Raw genomic sequence first — 22,885 nt, forward strand, 5'->3', positions numbered from 1 at the left:
CTGTAAAACACAGTGGTGGCATTGTGATATATGGGCATGCACAGCTACCAATGGCACTGGGTCACTATTGTTTATTGATTATGTGACAGAATACAGAAGCAGCTGGGTTAATTCTGAAGTGTGTAGGGATATACTGTCAGCTCAGATTCAGACAAACTTGGCAAAGTTGATTGGATGGCATTTCACTTTACAGATGGAGAATGACCCAAAATATACTGCAAAAGCAACCCAGGAGTTTATTAAGGCAAACAAATGGAATATTCTGCAATGGCCGAGTCAATCACCTGATCTCAACCCGATCAAGCATGCATAGCACTTGCTGAAGACCAAACTTACAGCATAAAGACAAACAACAACTGAAGACAGCTGCAGTAAAAGCCTGGCAAAGCATCACAAAGGAGGAAACCCAGCGTTTGGTGATGTCTATGCATTCCAGACTTCAGGCAGTCATTGCCTGCAAAGGATACTTGACAAAGTATACAACATTTACATTTTATTTATGATTGTGTTAATTTGTCCAATTACAATTGAGCCCCTGAAATAAGGCAACTGTGTATGAAAATGGTTGTAATTCAGCCATACCCATTGCTCACAGGTGCATAAAATCCAGCACATAAAATTAGCTCTCCATAGACAAACATTGGCACTACAATGTCATTTCACAGTTTACATTTGGGCATAGCATAATCATCTCTCCTGGTGATTGCATTTATTTTTTTTGTGGGGGAGGGTTCACCTTAGTTTCAGAACTTCCCTTTGATGTGAAACTGTTAGTTTGTGGTACTTGAGATATCGAGGTTTGCTGTTACACAATCAAATATAGGTTAATGTTCAGTTGAAAAACGTTCTAGAGTGGTACAAACAGAAATGTCACAACTCCTTATTTTAGATTTGTATGTTTAGATGTTTGTTCTACATAGCATATTTCAAATCCTGTATCCTGCATTTATGATAAATAAGAGTTTCTCACCCTAAAGTCTGGGATTTTATTCCCTCTTGTGCAAGGAGCATGCTTCTGAAAACTTTTTTAATATTTTATACTGAGTTAAATTCAAAAGACAATGAGTTTTCCGCTTTTTCAGATTTTTGTGCACAGTATCAGAATTCCAAGGTCAAAGTCTGATGGCATGGGCTAACACGTATCGGGCCAAACTGGTGTCCTTAAATTATATTTAAGAATTAAAGGGGCTATGTGTATGATTTTTTTTACTGTGCTACAAATGTAAATACAAGCATAAATGACCTGCCATCTACAGTAAATGTTTTCAGTAAAAAAAAAAAACATCTACAAAATTGTTCCATGTGCCTGAGTTATTCCCCATTCAAACTTTCTTGTCATTCCATCTAAGATTTTGCATTGACTTGCAGTTTCTTCATACTCTCTTCTTTCAATGTTGTATCCCCATGCCCTAAACCACCCTGGACCAACTAATAGTATTTTTGTCTCATTGTGCATGAAATGAAATAGCTTTGGCAGTGTAAAGTTAATCTTCAGTCTCGTTAGCAATTGCTCAGTTCTTATGACTATTCCCAGTAGTAATTTAGTAGATACTAATAAGCCTATTACTGTCTAATAAGCTGTTAAAACAGCCAGTGGCAAAAGCCTTACAGTTCAAAGATGTTATTTGTGGTGGAGGTAAACTTTGAAAGAAACTTTAACACAATGCTAATGGTGTCTAGTGAAATATTCAAACTTGGGGTGATGGTAATGCCTGACAAAGTGATCTAATGTCAAGACATAATACCGACACTCAGCAAACATAAAGCTCCGTGGTTAAAGACACAGCCTTTCATGTGGGAGACACAGGTTTGAATCCAATGAAGGCAGCAACATTTATCACTTCTAATCGCGAACCAGACTTGCACTAGGCTTGCATTGCTCCTTTTCTGGTTCTCACACTATCCTAAATCCTACATTGAGTCCAATAAAAGAAAATCTTGGAACAGATTTTACTTTTTTTAAATTTGGAAATAAACAGTCCTAGTAATTGGGTACAAAGGCTTACTCTGATTACGAAGGATTCTGTGAAGAGCCTTTACCTTCGTAATAATAGTGATTGACTTCCAAACAACAATCTTAAGAACCCTGTTTAAGAGCGTGTGAACATTGATAGATTTCTGTGCATATTTCCTGAATGCCATTTGCAATTGGCAGGCTAGTTATTCTCATCATCATCTAAGCTGCTCATTTATGTGTTTCTAGTACCCGACAATAATATGCTGTTTCACTTGCAGAGTATTGTGGTACTCCTGATGGCACAGGAAAGAAAATGCAGTTTTCTGATCAAGGGGAAAAAAGATACAAAGAGGGGCATGAAATTGCTTACCAATGCCTCCACCCGCACAACTACAAAGGCTCAGTAGGAACAGGAATTTGTATGAATGGGCAATGGAATAAGACAGTTGAGTGTATAGGTGAGTATTAAGTCTACAGTACTGAATTATCATAGTAGCAGTACATTTTCATAGTACGATAGCTGTTATGTACCAATTGATATGAAGAAAATGCTGGCTGTCTTTATTGTGGTGTTTAAACATCCATAGCTTTGAGCAAAAATTTTGAACTTTCACCCATTAACAGGATTTTTTAAAATAACATTAATTAGAATTACATTTAAATATTTACATTCACAATGATTTTTTAATCAGAACAGAACATTGAAATATATTTTGGATTGTTGTTTTCAGGTCAATAGATCTAGAAAATAATCTCAATTGAAGTGGTATTATCTTTAAGAGTTTAAATTGAAGACCATTGGAAACATTGGTTATATCTGTATAACACAAATGTAGAACTGACAGAAATGTTAGTATTAATAACATGGAGATGTTTGAATGCTTTTTGAATGCTATTAGACAGTCCTTTTTACCAGATTAAACCTTTCATTAAGAAATTGTGTGTGTGCGCAAGTTTTAAAATTCAAGAATATTTATTAGCAATAGGGCTACATTGGGAACAATGGTTCTTGATTCCGATACAGATAATTTTTGATTTTGTCCCTTACAAACCAAGCATATAATGCCCTTAACTCAATGCAGTGCTCTTTAAAAGGGCCTTATTCATTAAATTAATTTTCATTTCATTGTTTGACTGCCATTTTTTACATGATGCCTTACAAAATTATTTGTTATTTTTTACTGTCTCACAAATATTTGCATTAAAAATTAGTTCTGGTTGATTATCATTTAAAAAACACTGAAACTGACACTCCATTGTGAGCTGACACTGATTTGGGAAATATTTATAAGGACAAAACTAAAAAAATATTTGAATTAGTCCTCAACCCCAAACATTATTGTTAGAGACAACTTTTAATGCAATAACTGCTTAAGGTCTTTTGAGCTGAGTATATACCAGCCTTGCGCACACTGTTAATTTTGGCCCAATCTTGGCACGTTTGGTCCAGGTAGTTTTCAAGGTTGGATGACACTTACATGTGCTAAAATTTTTTAATAGTGCAACAGATTTTGAACTGGACTGAGATCAGGAATTTTAGGATATTCCCTTTTCTGTTGTTGAGCATGTTCTCTCCATTATTGCTTTAGTCTTGTGCTTGGTCCTGCTGAGATATTGTCCTGCTGAGGTATTAGGTTTGCACCAAACATATTGCTTTGATGTGTCTAAAACTTTATATTTTCTTCCCACCTGACCAGGATGCACTCTCATGCTTTCAGGCAAACTGAAGAAATGCTTTCAGATGATTTTTTTAAGTAACGGGTTCTTTCTTGCCACCCACCCATACAGGCCAGTCTTATGTTGAGCTCTTGATGTTTTTGACTGGTGCACTAATTCTCCACTGCCATGCATTGAATTCTGTCTCCTTCATAGTAGTCTGTCTGTGACTTCTCTCAGAAGTCTTCTTGTTTCTGGTGTGTTCTTCTTGGCAGTGCCAAGCTATCTTTGCTTACAGGTCACCTCGTCCTACACTGGGTGCAAACTTGTGACAAACCTAGTTGAAAATGTTCCATCTGTTTGAGTTATACAAAAGATATCAACTTTATAGCCTCATAAGTACTATTTCAATATAGCTGTGGAATGAGCTTATTGTACATTATTGACTCAGTTATAAATGCATTTTTATTACTTCTGTAGAATACTCTTTCACTTTCCTTCAGATTTACAGCCTGAGCAATGATCTTTCAACACGTTTTTTTTATATCCACAAGAGACCAATGGTTAAGTAATTAGGATAATATTGTTTTATCTGTGTGACCTGGCAACTTAAATACTTATGAAAGCAACATACAGTATTTCAGTTTTTATCTATCTTAAATACAGTCAACTCAAGGGGTATTGGCACCCTTCATGAAATTGAGCAAAAGTGAATACAAAAACACAGCATATTTTGAGCAAATACATAAGGGGGAGCTGCGTATTTCATTAAAATAATTTCTCAAATACAAAACATTTCAATGAGTAGAATTATATTTTTTCTGAAAAACAAATGATTCAATAATATTGGTACCCGTTTAAGCAATATTTCTTGAAGCCTCCCCAGGAGTGGATAACAGTGTTGAGCCTCTTTCTGTAAAGTCTGACAAACTTTTGGATGGACCATGGACCATCTGTGCAGCATACTTGTGGACTGCCTTTTTCAATTCATACAACAGATTTTCATTTGGATTATAGTCTGGAGACTGAGGTTTGACTTCCATTTTGTGGTCCCACAACTATTTCTGTGTTGGTTTTGATGTATGTTTGGAACACGGCCAAGTCTCAATCCCTGTACTTGATAACCCGAAGAACCCACAATACATTAGATGTGAAATTACAATCTTTGGATTATTGTTTCCATCCTTCACCATTTTCCTCTCAGTACATGAGGGCAATAGGCATCCTCTTCTTGGCAACCTACCCCACCACTCCACCACTCCACCACTCCACCACTCCACCACTCCACCACTATACTGTTTGTGCAATGTGAAGCGCATTTTGTGAGGTAGATTGGTTAGTGTGAGTGGCAAAGACAATAAATAGCATAACCCTAGGGCATACCTGTGCAAATGGTATAGTGCAAAGAAGCAATAATATGAGACCAATGTTGCAGATAAGTGTGTAAATGTGCCATGGGGCATGACAGAGATAATAAGGGTGGTTATATACAGGATCAATGTGCACATGATGGAGGGGAGTTAACATACAATGAACAGTCGGTAGCTCAGACAGACGTTTTTTAAAGGCAGTGAGGGGAATGAGGGTCTCCAGTTTCAGGTTTTTTGTTGATGCGCTATTCTCAGAACGATTATTATATATTATTATTGCTATCTAAAATGCCAAATGTGTATGCAATGTTTGCTGGGCCATTGTTTTCAGCTTCATTTGAAAATTCTTTGAATTTCAGGAAATTGGCTTTAAAATAAACATATCCTTCTAAAATGTCTGTTTCAAAATATTATTAAAATAGGGAGTGGCCGAATCACATAAATATTTTTTTGTGAGAAATGGAGGTTTGGAGATAAAGGACATTCAAGAGGCTGGCTGCAGTGTGACGCTGAGGCTGTGGTAATTAATTGTTCTGTGTGACACAAAAGGGCAATTTATTATTTTGGCTGGTATAAAATATGCTTGGCTGGTGGATTTTTATCATCTATCAGTCTCCTTGACTGGTAAGCCAAAAAGTTTATTTCAGACACTGACTCTAAACCAAAAGAAAAGAAAACAAGGTGTATTATTGTTTACATTCTTTTTAATGTATTATATATTTTTAAATAATTTTAACAGGATTCTACATACACTACATTAGTGTTTTAAAAAAATATATCAAACCAAACAAAATGTTAATGTGCCATTTGTATATCAGTAATGTGAGAAAATTGATCAGGCGTTTAAATACCTTTGCAAAGCATTGTTTATATTTATATTTCCTGTTTGATTTAGAACGCTGCCCTGACCCACCAACAATTGAAAACGGAGAAGCTGAAAAATCTGAAGAAAAAGATGGTATTGCTACAGTGGTGTCCTACAAATGTCAAACATCTTATACACTGACTTTTTCAAAAGTAATCAAATGTGTAAATGGAGAATGGGAGAGCCCTCCAGAGTGCAAACGTAAGTAATTTATTTTCTTCTAGTATTAAAATTGTGTTGTGTATATATTTAAAATCCATCCATCCATCATCTTCCGCTTATCCGGGGCCGGTTCGCGGGGGCAGCAGTCTAAGCAGGGATGCCCAGACTTCCCTCTCCCCAGACACTTCCTCCAGCTCTTCCGGGGGGACACCGAGGCGTTCCCAGGCCAGCCGGGAGACATAGTCCCTCCAGCGTGTCCTAGGTCTTCCCCGGGGTCTCCTCCCAGTGGGACGGGACCGGAAGGCTTTCCGGAGGCATCCGAAACAGATGCCCAAGCCACCTCAGCTGACCCCTCTCGATGTGGAGGAGCAGCGGCTCCACTCTGAGCTCCTCCCGGGTGACCGAGCTTCTCACCCTATCTCTAAGGGATCGCCCGGCCACCCTGCGGAGAAAGCTCATTTCGGCCGCCTGTATCCGGGATCTTGTCCTTTCGGTCATGGCCCAAAGCTCATGACCGTAGGTGAGAGTAGGAACGTAGATTGACTGGTAAATCGAGAGCTTCGCCTTGCGGCTCAGCTCTTTCTTCACCACGACAGACCGATACATTGACTGCATTACTGCAGAAGCTGCACCGATCTGTCTGTCAATCTCCCATTCCATACTTCCCTCACTTGTAAACAAGACCCCTAGATACTTAAACTCCTCCACTTGAGGCAGGCACTCTGTTCCTCCTGAATCCGAGGTTCTACTATCGGCCGTATTCTCCTCTCCAGAACCCTGGCATAGACTTTCCCGGGGAGGCTGAGAAGGTTGATTCCCCTATAGTTGGAACACACCCTCCGGTCCCCCTTCTTAAAAAGAGGGACCACAACCCCGGTCTGCCATCCCAGAGGCACTGTCCCCGACCGCCACGCGATGTTGCACAGGCGTGTCAACCAAGACAGCTCCACAACATCCAGAGACTTGAGGTACTCAGGGCGGATCTCATCCACCCCCGGTGCCTTGCAACCGAGGAGTTTCTTGACCACCTCTGTGACTTCAGCCCGGGTGATGGACGAGTCCACCTCTGAGCCCTCATCCTCTGCTTCCTCAATGGAAGACGTGACGGCGGGATTGAGGAGATCCTCGAAATACTCCTTCCACCACCCGACGACATCCTCAGTTGAGGTCAACAGCTGCCCACCTCTACTGTAAACAGCGTTGGTAGGGCACTGTTTCCCTCTCCTGAGGTGCCGGATGGTTTGCCAGAATCTCTTCGAGGCCAGCCGATAGTCCTTCTCCATGGCCTCACCGAACTCCTCCCAGGCCCGAGTTTTTGCCTCCACAACCACCCGGGCTGCAGCCCGCTTGGCCTGTCGGTACCCGTCAGCTGCCTCAGGAGTCCCACAAGCCAACCAGGCCTGATAGGACTCCTTCTTCAGCTTGACGGCATCCCTTACTTCCGGTGTCCACCTCCGGGTTCGGGGATTGCCGCCTCGACATGTACCGGAGACCTTACGGCCACAGCTCCGAGCGGCTGCTTCGACAATGGTGGTGGAGAACATGGTCCACTCAGACTCAATATCTCCAGCCTCCCTCGGGATCCAGTCGAAGCTCTGCCGGAGGTGGGAGTTAAAGATCTCTCTGACAGGAGACTTGGCCAGACGTTCCCAGCAGACCCTTACAGTACGCTTGGGCCTGCCGAGTCTGTCCAGCTTCCTCCCCCGCCATCGGATCCAACTCACCACCAGGTGGTGATCAGTTGACAGCTCCGCCCCTCTCTTCACCCGAAAGTCGATCATCGACCTGCGGCCTAGGGTGTCCTGGTGCCACGTGCACTGATGGACACCCTTATGCATGAACATGGTGTTCGTTATGGACAAACTGTGACTAGCACAGAAGTCCAATAACTGAACACCACTCGGGTTCAGATGTCACTGTCGTTGCCCACGTGGGCGTTGAAGTCCCCCAGTAGAACGATAGAGTCCCCAGTCGGAGCACTTTCCAGCACCCCTCCCAGAGACTCCAAGAAGGTCGGGTACTCTGCACTGCCGTTCGGCCCGTAGGCACAAACAACAGTGAGAGACTTATCCCGACCCGTAGCCGCAGGGAAACGACCCTCTCGTTCACCGGGGTAAACTCCAACACATGGCGGCAGAGCTGGGGAGCTATAAGCAAACCCACACCAGCCCGTCGCCTCTCACCATGGGCAACTCCAGAGTGGTGAAGAGTCCATCCTCTCTCAAGGAGTGTGGTTCCAGAGCCCAAGCCGTGCGTAGAGGTGATCCCGACTACTTCTAATTGGAACCTCTCAACCTCACGCACGATCTCAGGCTCCTTCCCCGCCAGCGAGGTGACATTCCACGTCCCTAGAGCCAGTTTCCGTGTCCAGAGATCGGGTTGTCTAGGCCCCTGCCTTCGACTGCCGCCCGATCCTCTTCGCACCGGCCCCTTATGGTCCCTCCTGTGGGTGGTGAGCCCACGGGAAGGCGGCCCCACGTCGCCCGTTCGGGCTGAGCCCGGCCGGGCCCCAACATTTAAAATCAATGTACAAATGAATGTGATGTGGTGTCATATTAAAGAAGACAATGTGTTCTTTAAAAGAATGTTAACTTGTAATTTGTATTTGTTCTTTGTTTTGTGTTAAATCTGTTTTGTTTGAAATGTGTGAAAAATTTAATTTATTTTGAGTATTTTCTGTAATCTAGAGCAGCATTCTATAATTATATTGGGTTCTAAATGGTTAAGGTTATTTCTTTAGATTTTCTATTATCCACATTATAGAACACTAGTGAAGACATCAAACTGTGAAAAAACAAATGAAATCATGTAGCAATGTAAAATGTTAAAGCATATGTATGTGGGAACCCCTTCACCAAGACTGTAGGAAAAGCATTTCAAGTGAATACCTCTTGAAGCTAGTTGAGAGAATGCCCAAGAGTGTGCAAAGCTGTCATCATGATTTGTTTTACACTGTTTTGGTGACTTCATGATTCCAAATGGAAAATAGTGAATATAAAGAAATACCCTTGAATGAGTACTATGGGTGTGTCCAAACCTTTGACTGATATGTGTGTGTGTGTTTGTATGTTTATACAAATGTGTGTTTGTGTGTGTAAATATGGGTAAAATGTTTCCACTAAGTATTGTAAAATATTTAAGGGGGGATTGTAAAAATGGAGAGAAAGATTGAGATCACTGGGCTACCTACTATACATGATGCTGATATTGTGGTGATGGTAAAACATAACCAACAACATAATGTGTGCATACACACAAATTGTCAGTGAGATGGTAATCCTCTGTGTTAAGATTTAGAAAACTGTCATTTGGGAAACATGTCCTCTACGGGATTTTCTTAATGTCCATTAATCCTTTTTTTAGGCAACCCTACAGGTTAATGGGGAATATAAAAGGTAAGATGTGTTCATTTTAATTCTGAAATCACACACTTGTAGATGTAAACTAAATGTGAAGTAAATGTAAAACAAAATCCAAAAATAATGTATTATAACAGAGTTATGAACAGGGTCTTTTTACTTATTTTGAGTTATTTCTGCACCCTTGACATAAAATGAAACCTTAAATGGCTCTTCCGTTTGTGATAGAAGTGATCAGCCGTGTTATCCCATAGACTGATTATTATGTCATGTGCTTTCTTTTGTACAGATACTGTATCATCCAGTTTATTAATCCATCAAGGTCAATAAACAAAGTCTGGAATGTGTACAAGGAGAAGATATTTGAGCTTTTGTGGTTACTATAAGTTACATTTAGAAAAAGAAATACTATTTAGCCATACTTCGATGCGCTTACCTTTCTGCATTGGTAGACAGGGAAATAACATTTTGTGATTTCTGGTATATCATAAAGAAATCAACCACCGCCCTTTTTTGACATTCATCATGTACAATGACATTATGTCTAAGTCTTAGTTTGGACAAAAACCTCCTGATCCCTAAGTTGCTCTGAGTGGGCTAAAATATCACTAAAATGTAATTTTGTGAAAGCTCCATCCTGATCTCTGATAGCCTGGGTGGATTAAGGAAATGTCCTGGTGCGGTGCGTATTTATTCTATTAAAGGCCTACTGTTAATGTACACACATTTTTGTTGCTAACTAGTTAGCACCCATATTGTTACATATCATAGCTAAATGATTATTTATTCATACATATTTCTGCTGATTTATGTAGGCTACCTCTTTCATGTGACTTATCGCATATGTGTTGAAAATAAAACCAAGATAGCTAGAAAAATACACTGAAAATGTAAACAAATTGTTATGACCATTGTGAGTACAGCATTGGCACATTACATACACATGTCCATGTAAGGTAATATCCTGACTCCTGGCAGTCATCGTTTATTTCCCTGAAACCGGGACCGTGTTTTACCTCTCCGTCGTCTAGCCTCTTACGGTCTCCCAACGTCCCATTTCAATGCCAGGGTGAGTAATCGGGAGAATCTGGACCATTCTTGCTTGGCCACCAGTTGTTGGGACACTAAAGAGGGTCATAATATTTTTTTTTGCTGCAGCCCACACTCCAAGTGCTGTTCCTAAATCACATTCCCTCTCTCTTACATGCACATACAATACACACATAAACACTGCTAACTGGGCTAGCACACCCCTGCGGTCCACACCAAACCACCGGCCTTCTGTCAGTCACCTGACCTGACGTAATTACACCAGTTTACACCAGAAAAACAGACCCATGGCATGTTATTACATTACATGCTTAAAACAGGTTTACTAGACATATTTGCTTATATATTTTACATATTTTATAAGAATATTCAGGTGAAAAAGAGGGTACACTTTCCCATAAGTGTACATGAACTACCATTAGTTAATACAGTAGCTAACATGAACGAAGGGTTAATAATGATAACCCTTACTTTATTAATGACTGACAAATGCATTGACTAACAGGGTGTAGTGTCATTTGTTCATGTTGACACAGGACATAAACTCATGTAGTTTTTTGCAAGAACACACAGTTTGTACTGTAATATTTAAATGGCAAAATTTTAACACATCCTAAAATTGCAATAAATCACGATTAACTATAGAAGATTATAAGACTAATATTAATTAATTGTTTTAATAATTTGACAGCAAAACTTGACAGCATATCAGTCCCTGCCCCTCACTCCCTCTCCCAAAACAGGCTGGTGCGCCATGGGTGTCCGGCCCTGTCCCTTTTATCCCCAACCACCAGCAGAAACTCTCCCAGCCAATCAGTTGGACCGACAGGTCAGGCATGAGGCATGACAACTGACTGTGGCAGTCCATTTTTACTGGTTCATCAGTAGCTATAGGTCCCTGAACAGTGCCATCAATAACAACACAATATCACAGTAATCCATATGGGTTACATTACCGATGGAAGCTAACATTTCCTTATGAAGAAATCTACTTTAAGGTTGGGTGACAAATGTTACCATTTTGCAATAGTATTGCCACAGAAAAAAAACAGGTTAGACAACAAATACTAATGTGGTAGCCTTTTCAAGGTATTATAGTTGCATATGTCAGCCAGGGGTAATGGGCCATGAAAGGACATTGGTAAGTAAACATAAACTAACTGAACTGGTTAAGAGAGAAGGGTTTTTGAACCGACATTGCGTAGGATATATAAAAAATATTGCTATAGACATTGTGAAAATGTTACTGTATATTGTGATGTGTGTATTTTAGTAGCATTTTAGATTGGCTTCAAAGTCTAGTGTGGCTGGGTTTAAGACGTGTAACATAAATCATGCAAATTATAACAGTGAATAGGTAGTGAGAACAACTGTCAAATACAAAACGTTGTTTATAAACACATGTAAACAGTTTGGGGAAAGGGGCTGAGCTGGACACAATTAAAAAATTAAGGCAAATGCTATTTGCACCCAGGCGTCCGTAGCCAACAATGATATTTGCAACCGAGGTGGAATATCCCATGTGTCTATTTACACCCAGAGTGGAATTAAAGGCAGATGCTATTTGCACCAATTGTCTGGGTGTACCTTGTTAGAGCTAGCTAGCTGGCTAAATTACTCGGTTAACATCTAACATTTGCTAAATTAGCTGGCCATAGCTAACCATAGAAGTTTGCACATTGGATCATTTTAGTTTAATTATACAAACAGCGAGAAAACACAACATTGTCGGACATTGCCGGACCGCGTAAGCGGAGCCTGCCAAGAAGAAATAAAACAGTTTACGGTTATAGTGAGACTATTTCTGGTGGATTTTCAAAGTACGCATCCATGCATGCGTTTTGGGTCATGATAGACAAACAGATTTGCTGGTTACAACATACAGTGGTTACGTTACAGTGAGCCTTAACTAAAACTGTATACGGTTATATTGCAACTGTTTCTGGCATGGAAAAGCAATTGCTTAATTCTTATGATTTTTCCTAAGAAGTGAGTAGATACCAACAAGCCTTTTACTGGCTAATAAGTTATTTCTGGTGGAGGTAAACTTAAGAAACGGAGCTCTGTGATATAGTGCTTAGCGACACAGCCTTTCATGTTGGCCACCCGGGTTTGAATCTCAATGAGACAGTACTTTTTATTGCGGTCTGGCTGAACTAGGCTTGTCTGGTTTCTTGTTTCATTGAAAACGCCTTACGTCATTCATTTGGGTGGGTGTAAAAGCTGATTAGCTGCCGTATGGCTATTCTTACCTGGTGCAAATAGACACTCCGAAGAAATAATATACATATGTCCAAAAAACTCTAAGCTAGTCTTGCCTGCCTCAAGAACCACTTAGTTTTCTACAATTAAAAAAAAAATACAGTGGGTGGTCCACCCATTTCTAACTAGTGTATTTAGACAAAGTTTTCCTACAGATAGCATATGACCAAAGGTTGTCTTGTCCAAGGGCGACTGGTCATTAGGGGTTGTCAACATAAAGAACTGCAACAAAATATTTTTACATCTTGAAGATTACTTCCTATAATTTATTATCTATTAATATTGCATCTTCCTAAATTGCATATCATTTGTGTTGCCTTGCTGGTTCAGACTGCATTCTGCCGATTAGAGTTCGCATTAGTAGGCCATAGGCTAAGCGTGAATGTGGGGCTAGCTCCTCTCTCACAATGCAATGTACATTGTATGTGTGAAAATATTAATATGCATGCTCAGAATGTTAGTGTGATCAATGTAGATCACACGAATTTGATGCCTAGTGATACATTTCGTATTTCAGACCTGATTGGCTGTCTGTTTGTCTGGCTCCAAAATCTGTCGACAAGAAGAACGAGGAGGGTAGATTGTCTTAGCTAGCATGTTAGCTTCACAAACACAAGATAACTTGAGAAAATTAATAAAGTGGATTTCATACTCGAGCAATGGTTTGAAACCCTTAATTTGGAGGCGAAACTTCGACTTGGTGCCCATCAGCCACTGAATATTGTCATCACTCAAACTGCTGGTAAAAGTAACCGCAGGTTTAATGTGGAGTGGTTTTTGAAGAAATACTGTCTAACGGTTAGCATATAAAAGAAGGCACTCTTCTGTTTTCCATGTCTGCTATTTGGTGGAAATGGTACTTAGTCGAGGACGGGTTACAAAGATTTTAAACTGTCAAAGTACGGTGAGGATCACCACCACCGTGCCGTGCACCCCCAGTTCCCGTCATCCTCGAACACATCCCGGACTCATTCATTGTCTTGTGTTTCATCATTATGCACAACAGGTCCCAATTATCCCATCAATATGTGTTTAAATGTATCTCCTCTGCTCCCCTTGCTTGTCGATTGTTGTTGCTTGTATGTGGCATGTACGGGTGTGTGTTTTCATTCTCGCTGATGAAGGCAGTGCTTTACTTTCTTTCAGTGAGTTTTGTGTTCGGTATTTGTTTTCATTAAAACTCAACATCTGAATGCAATCAGCCTGCGCCTGGTTCTTCTCCACCACTACCATTACAGAAACATCTTTCTGAGAGGATTGCAAAACATGAGAGAAGATGGAGTCATCTGGACAATGCTGTGAAATTGGGTTGACATTGCATACAGGCGCTCCATTGAGCAGCATAACAAACAGGTGGAGGAAAACAGGTACGTTCTCAGTCGGATCATAACATGTAATAAAATGTGTGGAAAATGTGAAACCGCACTGCGGGGGCACGACGAGTCGGTGGACTTCCTGAATCCTGGAATATGCAGATGCATATTCGAGACTATGTGTGAGGGAGATTCGAGGCTTCAGAGGCACTATGATGCTCAGCCCATCTTCAAAGGGACATCCAGCACTGTACAAAACAAACTGTTAAACTGTATACTGTATATGAAGTGTACATGGAGGAGATAGCCAAGCAAGTGGACGAGACATCATTTGTTCCCATACAGGCAGATGAGACAACTGATGTCTCCTGTAAATCGACAAATGGTGGTTGTGTTGTTATACATGTTGCCTGACAATACAGTGACAGAGAGGTTTTTGGAGTTTGTGGAAGTCAAAGATAAAACTGGACTCGGCCTCTCTAATAGCATCAAGGGTGTGCTGGAACCACTGAAGCTGGGAGAAAAGCTGATCACTCAGATTTATGATGGCTGTAATGAGTGGAAACGTCCGAGGGGTACAGATGTGTTACGGAAATTTTGAACTAAGGTGCATTTAAGAAATGTCTGTCTTTCCACTGGTTGGTATGTAAAGTTTTACTTTGATAGTGACACATGTCTGTATAATATCAGAGGATCATTAGGTATTTGGGCCATGTCCTCCTGCCTAGACGAAGAAGGGTGTCAGTCCTTTCTGTTCCTTAGGAATGTAGGAGAGGGGGATCTGGTATTTGTTTAGGGGGGCATCCTTGACCGGCACCAGCGGATTAGAGGGTTACTCGTAAATTTGTATAACCCATAAGTGTCTATCTGTTGATTATCCAGACATTGTGTCTCCTCAGGAGTTGAGAAGGATAAGGTGGGGGGACTGCCACCCTTTGGGTAAATGTTACACAAGACAGATGGGCAACAACTTACCTCACCCCTTTTTGTTTGTGATATATACTGTTGAATGAGCTATATTGAGTTAGAGACTCCTCGGACGATTATGTTTGTAAGCGGTTGACGCGTCTCTCTTATTTGCAAATAATAATTAATAAACTGTTTAATTGTGCCTAGAGAATTTCGTCTCTGTACTTCCTTATTTAAGAGTGTCGATCGATGGAATTACCATCACAGACGCTAATGAAAGAGACATAACCACATGCCCTGTTTGTTCACTGCTATGCTCACAAGCTGAACATGACCTTGAAGCAACTTTGTTCAGCAAGAATGAGCATCCTGAATGTGTTTTATCAGATTCAAATGCTTTTGCCACCTTTTTCTCTGGCGCTCCAAAACGTGTTGCAGCACTTGCTGAGGCAACACAGAGACGCATTCCAAAGCCACCCGCTGTACAATGGAACTTTAAAAGTAGAACTGTCAATTTGGTTTGGGAAAACCATGCTGCACTGCTCCTGTGTATGGAGGACATATGCACACAACCAAAATGGGATGAGGCCACCATAAGTGAGGCATACGGCCTGTCAAAAAAACTCTGGGACTGAGCCTTTCTGCAGCTGCTGGATTTTTTTTTCTTCCTTATGCCAGAAGTTGATGTTTTATACAACACTCTGCAAAAGCGGAGCATCGATGCATCTGGGATTAGCAGTGTCCTCACCCATTTCAAGGAGAATGTCCAGAATATGCGGAAAGCAAACTGATGAATGGGCTGCCACCGTTCATGATGGAACAGACATGCCAGGCCGTTAAGTAACCAACACAGCGCCTGTGATGAAAGAGGCATGCAACAGTCATCTCCCAGGGGGAGCAGAGGTTTTCACAAAGTGACCACCTGATTGCGGCCAAGCTGGTTGACAGCTCGCTCATCCCACAATCTGTCCTGTCATTCCCTATGTGGAATCTGAGCATTAACAATTACAATGTGAATGTACGTTTCATTGTAGGTGAATGTGCCTAGATAATGAGAACAACAGAAACCTCTCTGTTTAGATAATTTCTCTGTAGGTTGCACTCTACTAACCACAGGAATGTTTTACATTGAACATTTATCATGGGGGTTACTGTCATGGAAACCTGATCTTTGCTAGGTAGACACACCCTTCAATGTATATATCAGCTTGTAACCAACATTACAGTGAGGAGAGATTGACTGAGATGAGATTGAGGTTGTGTAAGGAAGACCAGGTCCGTAACCTCATGAACAAGAATTTCTAATGTTGCAATAAATAATCTAATTTCTCACTCCCTTGACAAATGGGTATGCTAATTATTAAAACCACTATACAAAACGGCCAATTTCTAACACATACATCTGAGCATTACTGTGTGGTGAAACTATGGACTCTAGGAAACAAGGAAAAGTTGAAGTCTGAGCTGACCACTCTGTACCGCCACACTGAGGTTCACACTGGTAAGACGGCCCTGTCTCTGTTAAGATCCATCCATGAGAACAACCTAGAGGAGGCTTTTGCTGTGACCGTCACTCTGCTGAAAATTATCATAACAACACCTATGACAACATCAGAGTCAGAGAGGATCTTTTATACCTTGAAGAGGGTAAAAACATTCACTCGCAATACCATGGGACAGCCGCGACTCAGCGCATTGGCCATGTTGTCCATCGAAAGGCAGCTAATTCAGCAGCTACATGACTTAATTCCCAAAGTCATCGAAAAGTTTTCCCAGAGGAAGAACCTTTCCTTTCAACTGAGCCCTTTAGCCTTGGTGAGTGAAAGCATATTTTATCATCCTGCCTTTGTAGTGCTGGTCCGTGCATTGGTCATATTTTTGTGCTGGATCGATTGATATAGATGGTGACGAGTGTCAGTGTGTCCATGCTTATCTATTAAAGTTGTTTTCATAGAATGGATCTGTATCCCTAAAAAGTTGTCTTTCCGCTTCGTTGTGGCCTTCAGTGGTGTTGAGCTGATTGCTGTTCACGTATGGCCCAGTAGGCACATTGGTTCTGAGCTTGGTTGCATTCCTAATTTAGGTTTGTAAATGTGAGAGTGGTAATTTTACATGTGTGTGAGAGAGAAGGAGAAGGTCTCTCTCTCTCTCTCTCTCTCCAGTATGTGTACTACAAAACCTGGTAGAAGCAAGCCGCTCTGTTGTTAAGTGTTTTGTGGAGCCACGCTGTTTGTTGATGTGTTAAATAAACACATCAGAAGCAAGAGGGAGTTTTGTAGCTTTATTGGTATGTATCCTATATTTTGAAATGGTTTGTGCCCCACCAATTTTTTTACATATAAAAACTCCACTGGTAACAACATAAATATTGACAGATATCATCTCTTCAAAAAGTAGATGAAAATCCATTATAGGAAATCAATTTTCCTCTATATTTGTTAGTTTATTCTGAAACTCAATCTTATGCCTGTAGGTACATTACATTGTTGTCAAAACCCTGATATTCCCAACTCAAAAGCTGTGAGTAAAAATATGAAAGTTACTTGCAAAGATGGATATACATTGGTTGGTATGAATACAATAAAATGTACAAATGGAGAATTGGAAACACCCTTACCCGAGTGTAATACATCTGTATTTTTGACCCAGTAACCTTGCATACATTTTTTCCTTCTCTTAATCAATCAATTAATCAAATTTATTTATAAAGCCCTTTTTACAACAGCAGTTGTCACAAACTGCTTTTACAAAAACACCCAGCCTTAAACCCCTAGGAGCAAACAACAGTAGTGTTGAATTTCAGTGGCTAGAAAAAACTCCCTAAGAAGGCCGAAATTTAGGAAAGTGGATGCTGTTCAATGTGGTCCTCCACCTAAGGTTGACAATGCAATTGTTAAAATTCCATATCAAAAAATATTTATGGAAGAATCTAGAGTGAATTATGAATGCCGGAAGGCATTTGTAATGGATGGGTCTCATGAAATTACTTGCATAAATGGGAATTAGACTACTCTTCCAACATGCAAACGTAAGTATTGATGATTGTTTTATTTATTTCTAAAAAGTTAAATATTATTCCAGTGTTCATGGAGAACAAAAATTCTTCAACACCAACAAAACATTCCTCAATTCATACAGACAGTGGTTTGGCTTGTTTTTATTATTAATGTTTTGCATAACTTGGTTTTACCTTGTCTCGCTAAGCCATAGCTCCAAATTATGTCAAACCTCCTTCAAAGTCTTATTATGTGGGCTGCTAGTGCTAATAATACTATTGTATGTTACATTTCAAATAAACTCTGCCACACACTTTTTGAAGTAACGTTACAGTGCCTGCCCATTAAGGAGTTCTGAGTAGTATACTTTTTAAAATGTATTTAAAAAATAATATAAATATTTTGTTATTACAAAATATTAAACAGATTAAAACAAACAAAAAATAAACAATTGTCTTTTTTTTTTTTATTAAACAAAATTCTGTCCAGAAATGATTTGTTAAAAACATGCTTACTGTTGAAATCAGTTTTGTACAGTGGTTGAAATAATGATCCCTTACCCGGTGGTCAAGGGAGAAAGTAATTCAATGATTTATTGCAGCAATTGATAGTCTATTGTTCATGATGTTACTCTGTCTTACACTCATCTCAAAGAACGTCCAGTTGTCTTCTACTTTAAAGACATCGCAACCTGGAATGCACATCCACAGTACTGTAAGCCCATGGGGAAATTACTGTCTCGCTTTGAATTAATGTGACTTCTTCTGTACGTATGAACAGTTATTCTGTTTTATACTAAACATACACTTCAACAATAGTTACCTATGACTCTGTCGACAGCAGCACTCAAATTGCTTATAAATCACTTGCACCAGGGGGAATTCTGCATCAATGTATGAATTTAATTAATTTATCACTGTGCTTTTACAGCAGTGTTAATGACCAGGACTCTGTATGCTTTAGCTAGTTTTTTAGATCAGGTATTGCCTCGATCAAGCAATATAGTAACTCGGTCACTGTGGTCATGTCTGTACCACAGAGCTAGAAAAAGAGACTAGATAAGATAAAACTGTGTCAAAGAAATTACAGTATCACATTTCAGAGGGCAGGGGAAGCAAAATGCCCAAAACTTGGAAAAGTAGACTTTTACAGGATTGGAAGAATGCCTCACTGTGTAAATCTGCTGACAGAGTAAACCCAATTATTTGACATCCCATTTATATCTGACTGGGTCGCATGCAACATCAAGAATACTGGCCTTGGATCTCATGTCAGTGTTATAATTATGTGAAATATACTGATAATAAATTTCATATAATATATGTCTTCTCTGGTTTGACCTCCAACTGAACTTGCAACAATATTTCTATTCAGGGAATAGAACAGGCATTTTCTGTCTTTTGGATACATTTGGGTCTAATATACAGTATATGATAAAACTATGTGGACACCATTTCTATAGTTAGGTCTGGAAATAATTGGACTTTGACACAAGTTTTGTCATTTTTGCTGTTTACCCAAATATATTCAAGTTACAGTTAAATAATGATTATGGGCTTAATGTGCAGCCTCTCAGCTTCAATGTGAGGGTATTCACATCCAAATTAGAGGAAAGGTTTGGGAATAACAACTCTTTAATATGTAGCTGCCTCTTTTTCAAGGGACCAAAAGTAATTGGACAATTGCCTCAAAAGCTGTGTCATGGATAAGTGTGAGCAATTTCTTCATTATTTCTTCATCAATTAAGAAGGTGAAAGGTCTGGAGTTGATTCCAGTTGTTGCATTCACATTTGGAAGCTGTTGCTGTGAACTCACAACATGAGGTTAAAGGAGCTCTCAATGCAAGTGAAACAGGCCATCCTTAGGCTGCAAAAATAAATCCATCAGAGAAATAGCAGGAACATTAGGAGTGGCCAAATAAACAGTTGGAATGCACTGGTGAGCATTGCAACACAAAAGGGCCTGAAAATCCACGGAAGACAACAGTGGATGATCGTTTCCATGGTAAAGAAAAACCCTTTCCATGGTAAAGAAAAAAGTGTAGAACACTCCAGGAAGAAGGCATATCATTATCCAAGTCTACCATGAAGAGAAGACTTCACAACAGCAAATACTGAGGGTTCACCACAAGGTGCAAAACATTCATAAGCCTCAAGAATAGAAAGGCCAGATCAGAAATTCCAAAAAAACATCTAAAAAAGCCATCCCAGTTCTGGAACAGCAGTCTTTGGACAGATGAAACTAAGATCAACCTGTACCAGAATGATGAGAAGAAAAATGTATGGAGAAGGCTTGGAACGGCTCATGATCCGAAGAATACCACATCACCTGTAAAACACGGTGGAGGCAGTGTGATGGCTTATTCATGCATGGCTTCCAATGGCACTGGGTCACTAGTGTTTATGTTAATCTCATTGGTAGTAAAATGAAATTTCTGCCATACTTGATGTGCCCCAGTCAACTGTAAGTGCTATAATTGTGATGTGGTAGACCACACAATCTCATAATACGTGGCCGCCAAATGTTGAAATGCACAGCTTTTCTAAAATTTAAAAAATGGCCTATCATCTGTTGCATCACTTACCACAGAGTTCCAAACTGCATCTGGGAGCAATGTCAGCAGTTTGGGAGCTTCATGAAATGGGAGCTTCAGGAACTGGGTTTCTATGGATGAGCAGCTGCAGGCAAGCCTCACATTGCATTATTCTCCCACCACCAAGCTTCTCTGTAGAGATGGCATTATCCAGGTGATGAGAAGTACCTTGTTTACGTTAGACATTGCGCTTCTCATTTTGGCCCAAAAGTTAGATTTTTTAACTTCTTTGGTTTCACTATGATAGAGCGCACTGTGCTCCTGAGAACTTAAACTGCTTTAGCAATTTGTTTATAATACCTTTCCCAGATCCCTGTATCGTGAAGGTTGTTCACATAACTTCCTGTTACGCGTTCATCCAAGATCCCTTAAAGTTCTTCCTTGAACCACCAGTTTCTTTTATATACAACCCCATTTCTAAAAAAGTTGGGAGCTGTGTAAAATGTAAAGAAAATCAGAATGCAATGATGTGCTAATCATTTAAACCCTATATTTAAGAGAAAATATTACAAAGAAAATATATCAAATGTTGAAACTGAGACATTTCATTGTTTCTTTTATAATATATGCCCACTTGGAATTGGATGACAAGAACACATTTAAAAAAAGTGGCAGAGACAGGAAAATGTTAAAAACCTGGTAGAATATTACAAAACTAGTCGTTAATTTGATTGGGTATTAAAATATAATTCCAGAGAGGATGGGTCTGTCAGAAGTGAGGATGGGGAGGGGTTCACCTCTGTGAAAGACTGCGCAGGCAAATAGTGCAAGTTTAAGAATAACGTTTCTCAACAAAAAATTGCAAAGCGTTTGGGGATCTCGTCATCTATGGTACATAATATCCTTAAAAGATTCACAGAATCCGGAGAAATTTCTGTACATAAGAAACAAGTGTTAGTGTTTTAAAATAAAATATCAAACCGAACCAAATGTTAAGGGGTATTTGAATATCAGTAATGTGAGAGAATTGATCAGGGGTTTAAATACCTTTGCAAAGCACTGTGTACATTTATATTTCCTGTTTGAAAATATAAATGGTTGAAAACGGAGAACATTTCGTAGAAATACGAGACAATGATGGTACTGCTACAGTGGTGTCCTACAAATGTCAAAAATCTTATAAATTGACTTTAAAAAAAAAAATCAGATGTGTAAACAGGAAATGGGATGACCCTCCTGAGTGCACACGTAAGTAATGTCTTTTCTCAATATACATCAGTACATGTTTGTATATTTTATAAAGGGAGTAATATTGTTTCCAAGAAAGGGATTTTCTTTGGGATTTAAATCAGGAATAAATAAGAGATTTAAATGATCATATTGCACACGATGAAAACCTTTCAAAACTTATTATTTTATGGTATTATATACAGTGGGGAGAACATGTATTTGATACACTGCCGATTTGCAGGTTTTCCTACTTACAAAAAATGTAAAGGTCTGTCACATTGTATGATTTTTAAATGAATCATTTGCATTTTATTGCATGACATAAGTATTTGATCACCTACCAACCAGTAAGAATTCCGGCTCTCACAGACTTGTTGGTTTTTCTTTAAGAAGCCCTCCTGTTCTCCACTCATTACCTGTATTAACTGCACCTGTTTGAACTTGTTACCTGTATAAAAGACACCTGTCCACACACTCAATCAAACAGACTCCAATCTCTCCACAATGGCCAAGACCAGAGAGCTGTGTAAGTACTTCAGGGATAAAATTGTAGACCTGCACAAGGCTGGGATGGGCTACAGGACAATGGGCAAGCAGCTTGGTGAGAAGGCAACAACTGTTGGCGCAATTATTAGAAAATGGAAGAAGTTCAAGATGACGGTCAATCTCCAAAGCTCCATGCAAGATCTCACCTCGTCAATCAATGATCATGAGAAAGGTGACGGATCAGCCCAGAACTACACGTTGACCTGGTCAATGACCTGAAGAGGGCTGGGACCACAATCTCAAAGAAAACCATTAGTAACACACTATGCCGTCATGGATTAAAATCCTGCAGCGCACGCAAGGTACCCCTGCTCAAGCCAGCGCATGTCTAGGCCCGTCTGAAGTTTGCCAATGACCATTTGGATGATCCAGAGGAGGAATGGGAGAAGGTCATGTGGTCTGATGAGACAAAAATTAGAGCTTTTTGGTCTAAACTCCACTCACCATGTTTGGATGAAGAAGAAGGATGAGTACAACCCCAAGAACACAATCCCAACCATGAAGCATGGAGGTGGAAACATCATTCTTTGGGGATGCTTTTCTGCAAAGGAGACAGGATGACTGCACCGTATTGAGGGGAGGATGGATGGGGTCATGTATCGTGACATCTTGGCCAACAACCTCCTTCCCTCAGAAAGAGCATTGAAGATGGGTCGTGACTGGGTCCTCCAGCATGA

The 22,885-nt window shown here is 40.0% G+C and overlaps 1 protein-coding gene across 9 annotated transcripts in view; it reads left to right on the forward strand.

Moving 5' to 3' along the window:
- Nucleotides 1-22,885, forward strand: part of LOC105010001 (complement factor H) — a 245,701-nt gene that overhangs the window by 30,645 nt on the left and 192,171 nt on the right. For 3 of the 9 annotated variants that reach the window (XM_034293615.1, XM_034293614.1, XM_034293609.1), the window contains 4 exons: nt 2,236-2,415; nt 5,879-6,049; nt 9,374-9,405; nt 9,659-9,731. The exons of the other annotated variants lie outside the window; for them this stretch is intronic. In XM_034293615.1, coding sequence (XP_034149506.1) covers nt 2,236-2,415; nt 5,879-6,049; nt 9,374-9,390 — 368 coding nt within the window. In that variant the 3' untranslated portion in view covers nt 9,391-9,405; nt 9,659-9,731. Of the gene's footprint in view, nt 1-2,235; nt 2,416-5,878; nt 6,050-9,373; nt 9,406-9,658; nt 9,732-22,885 lie in introns of those variants that run through there. 9 annotated transcript variants of the gene reach the window in all.

This window comes from Esox lucius, chromosome 8 (genome assembly GCF_011004845.1).
Source record: "Esox lucius isolate fEsoLuc1 chromosome 8, fEsoLuc1.pri, whole genome shotgun sequence".
Lineage (NCBI taxonomy): Eukaryota > Metazoa > Chordata > Actinopteri > Esociformes > Esocidae > Esox > Esox lucius.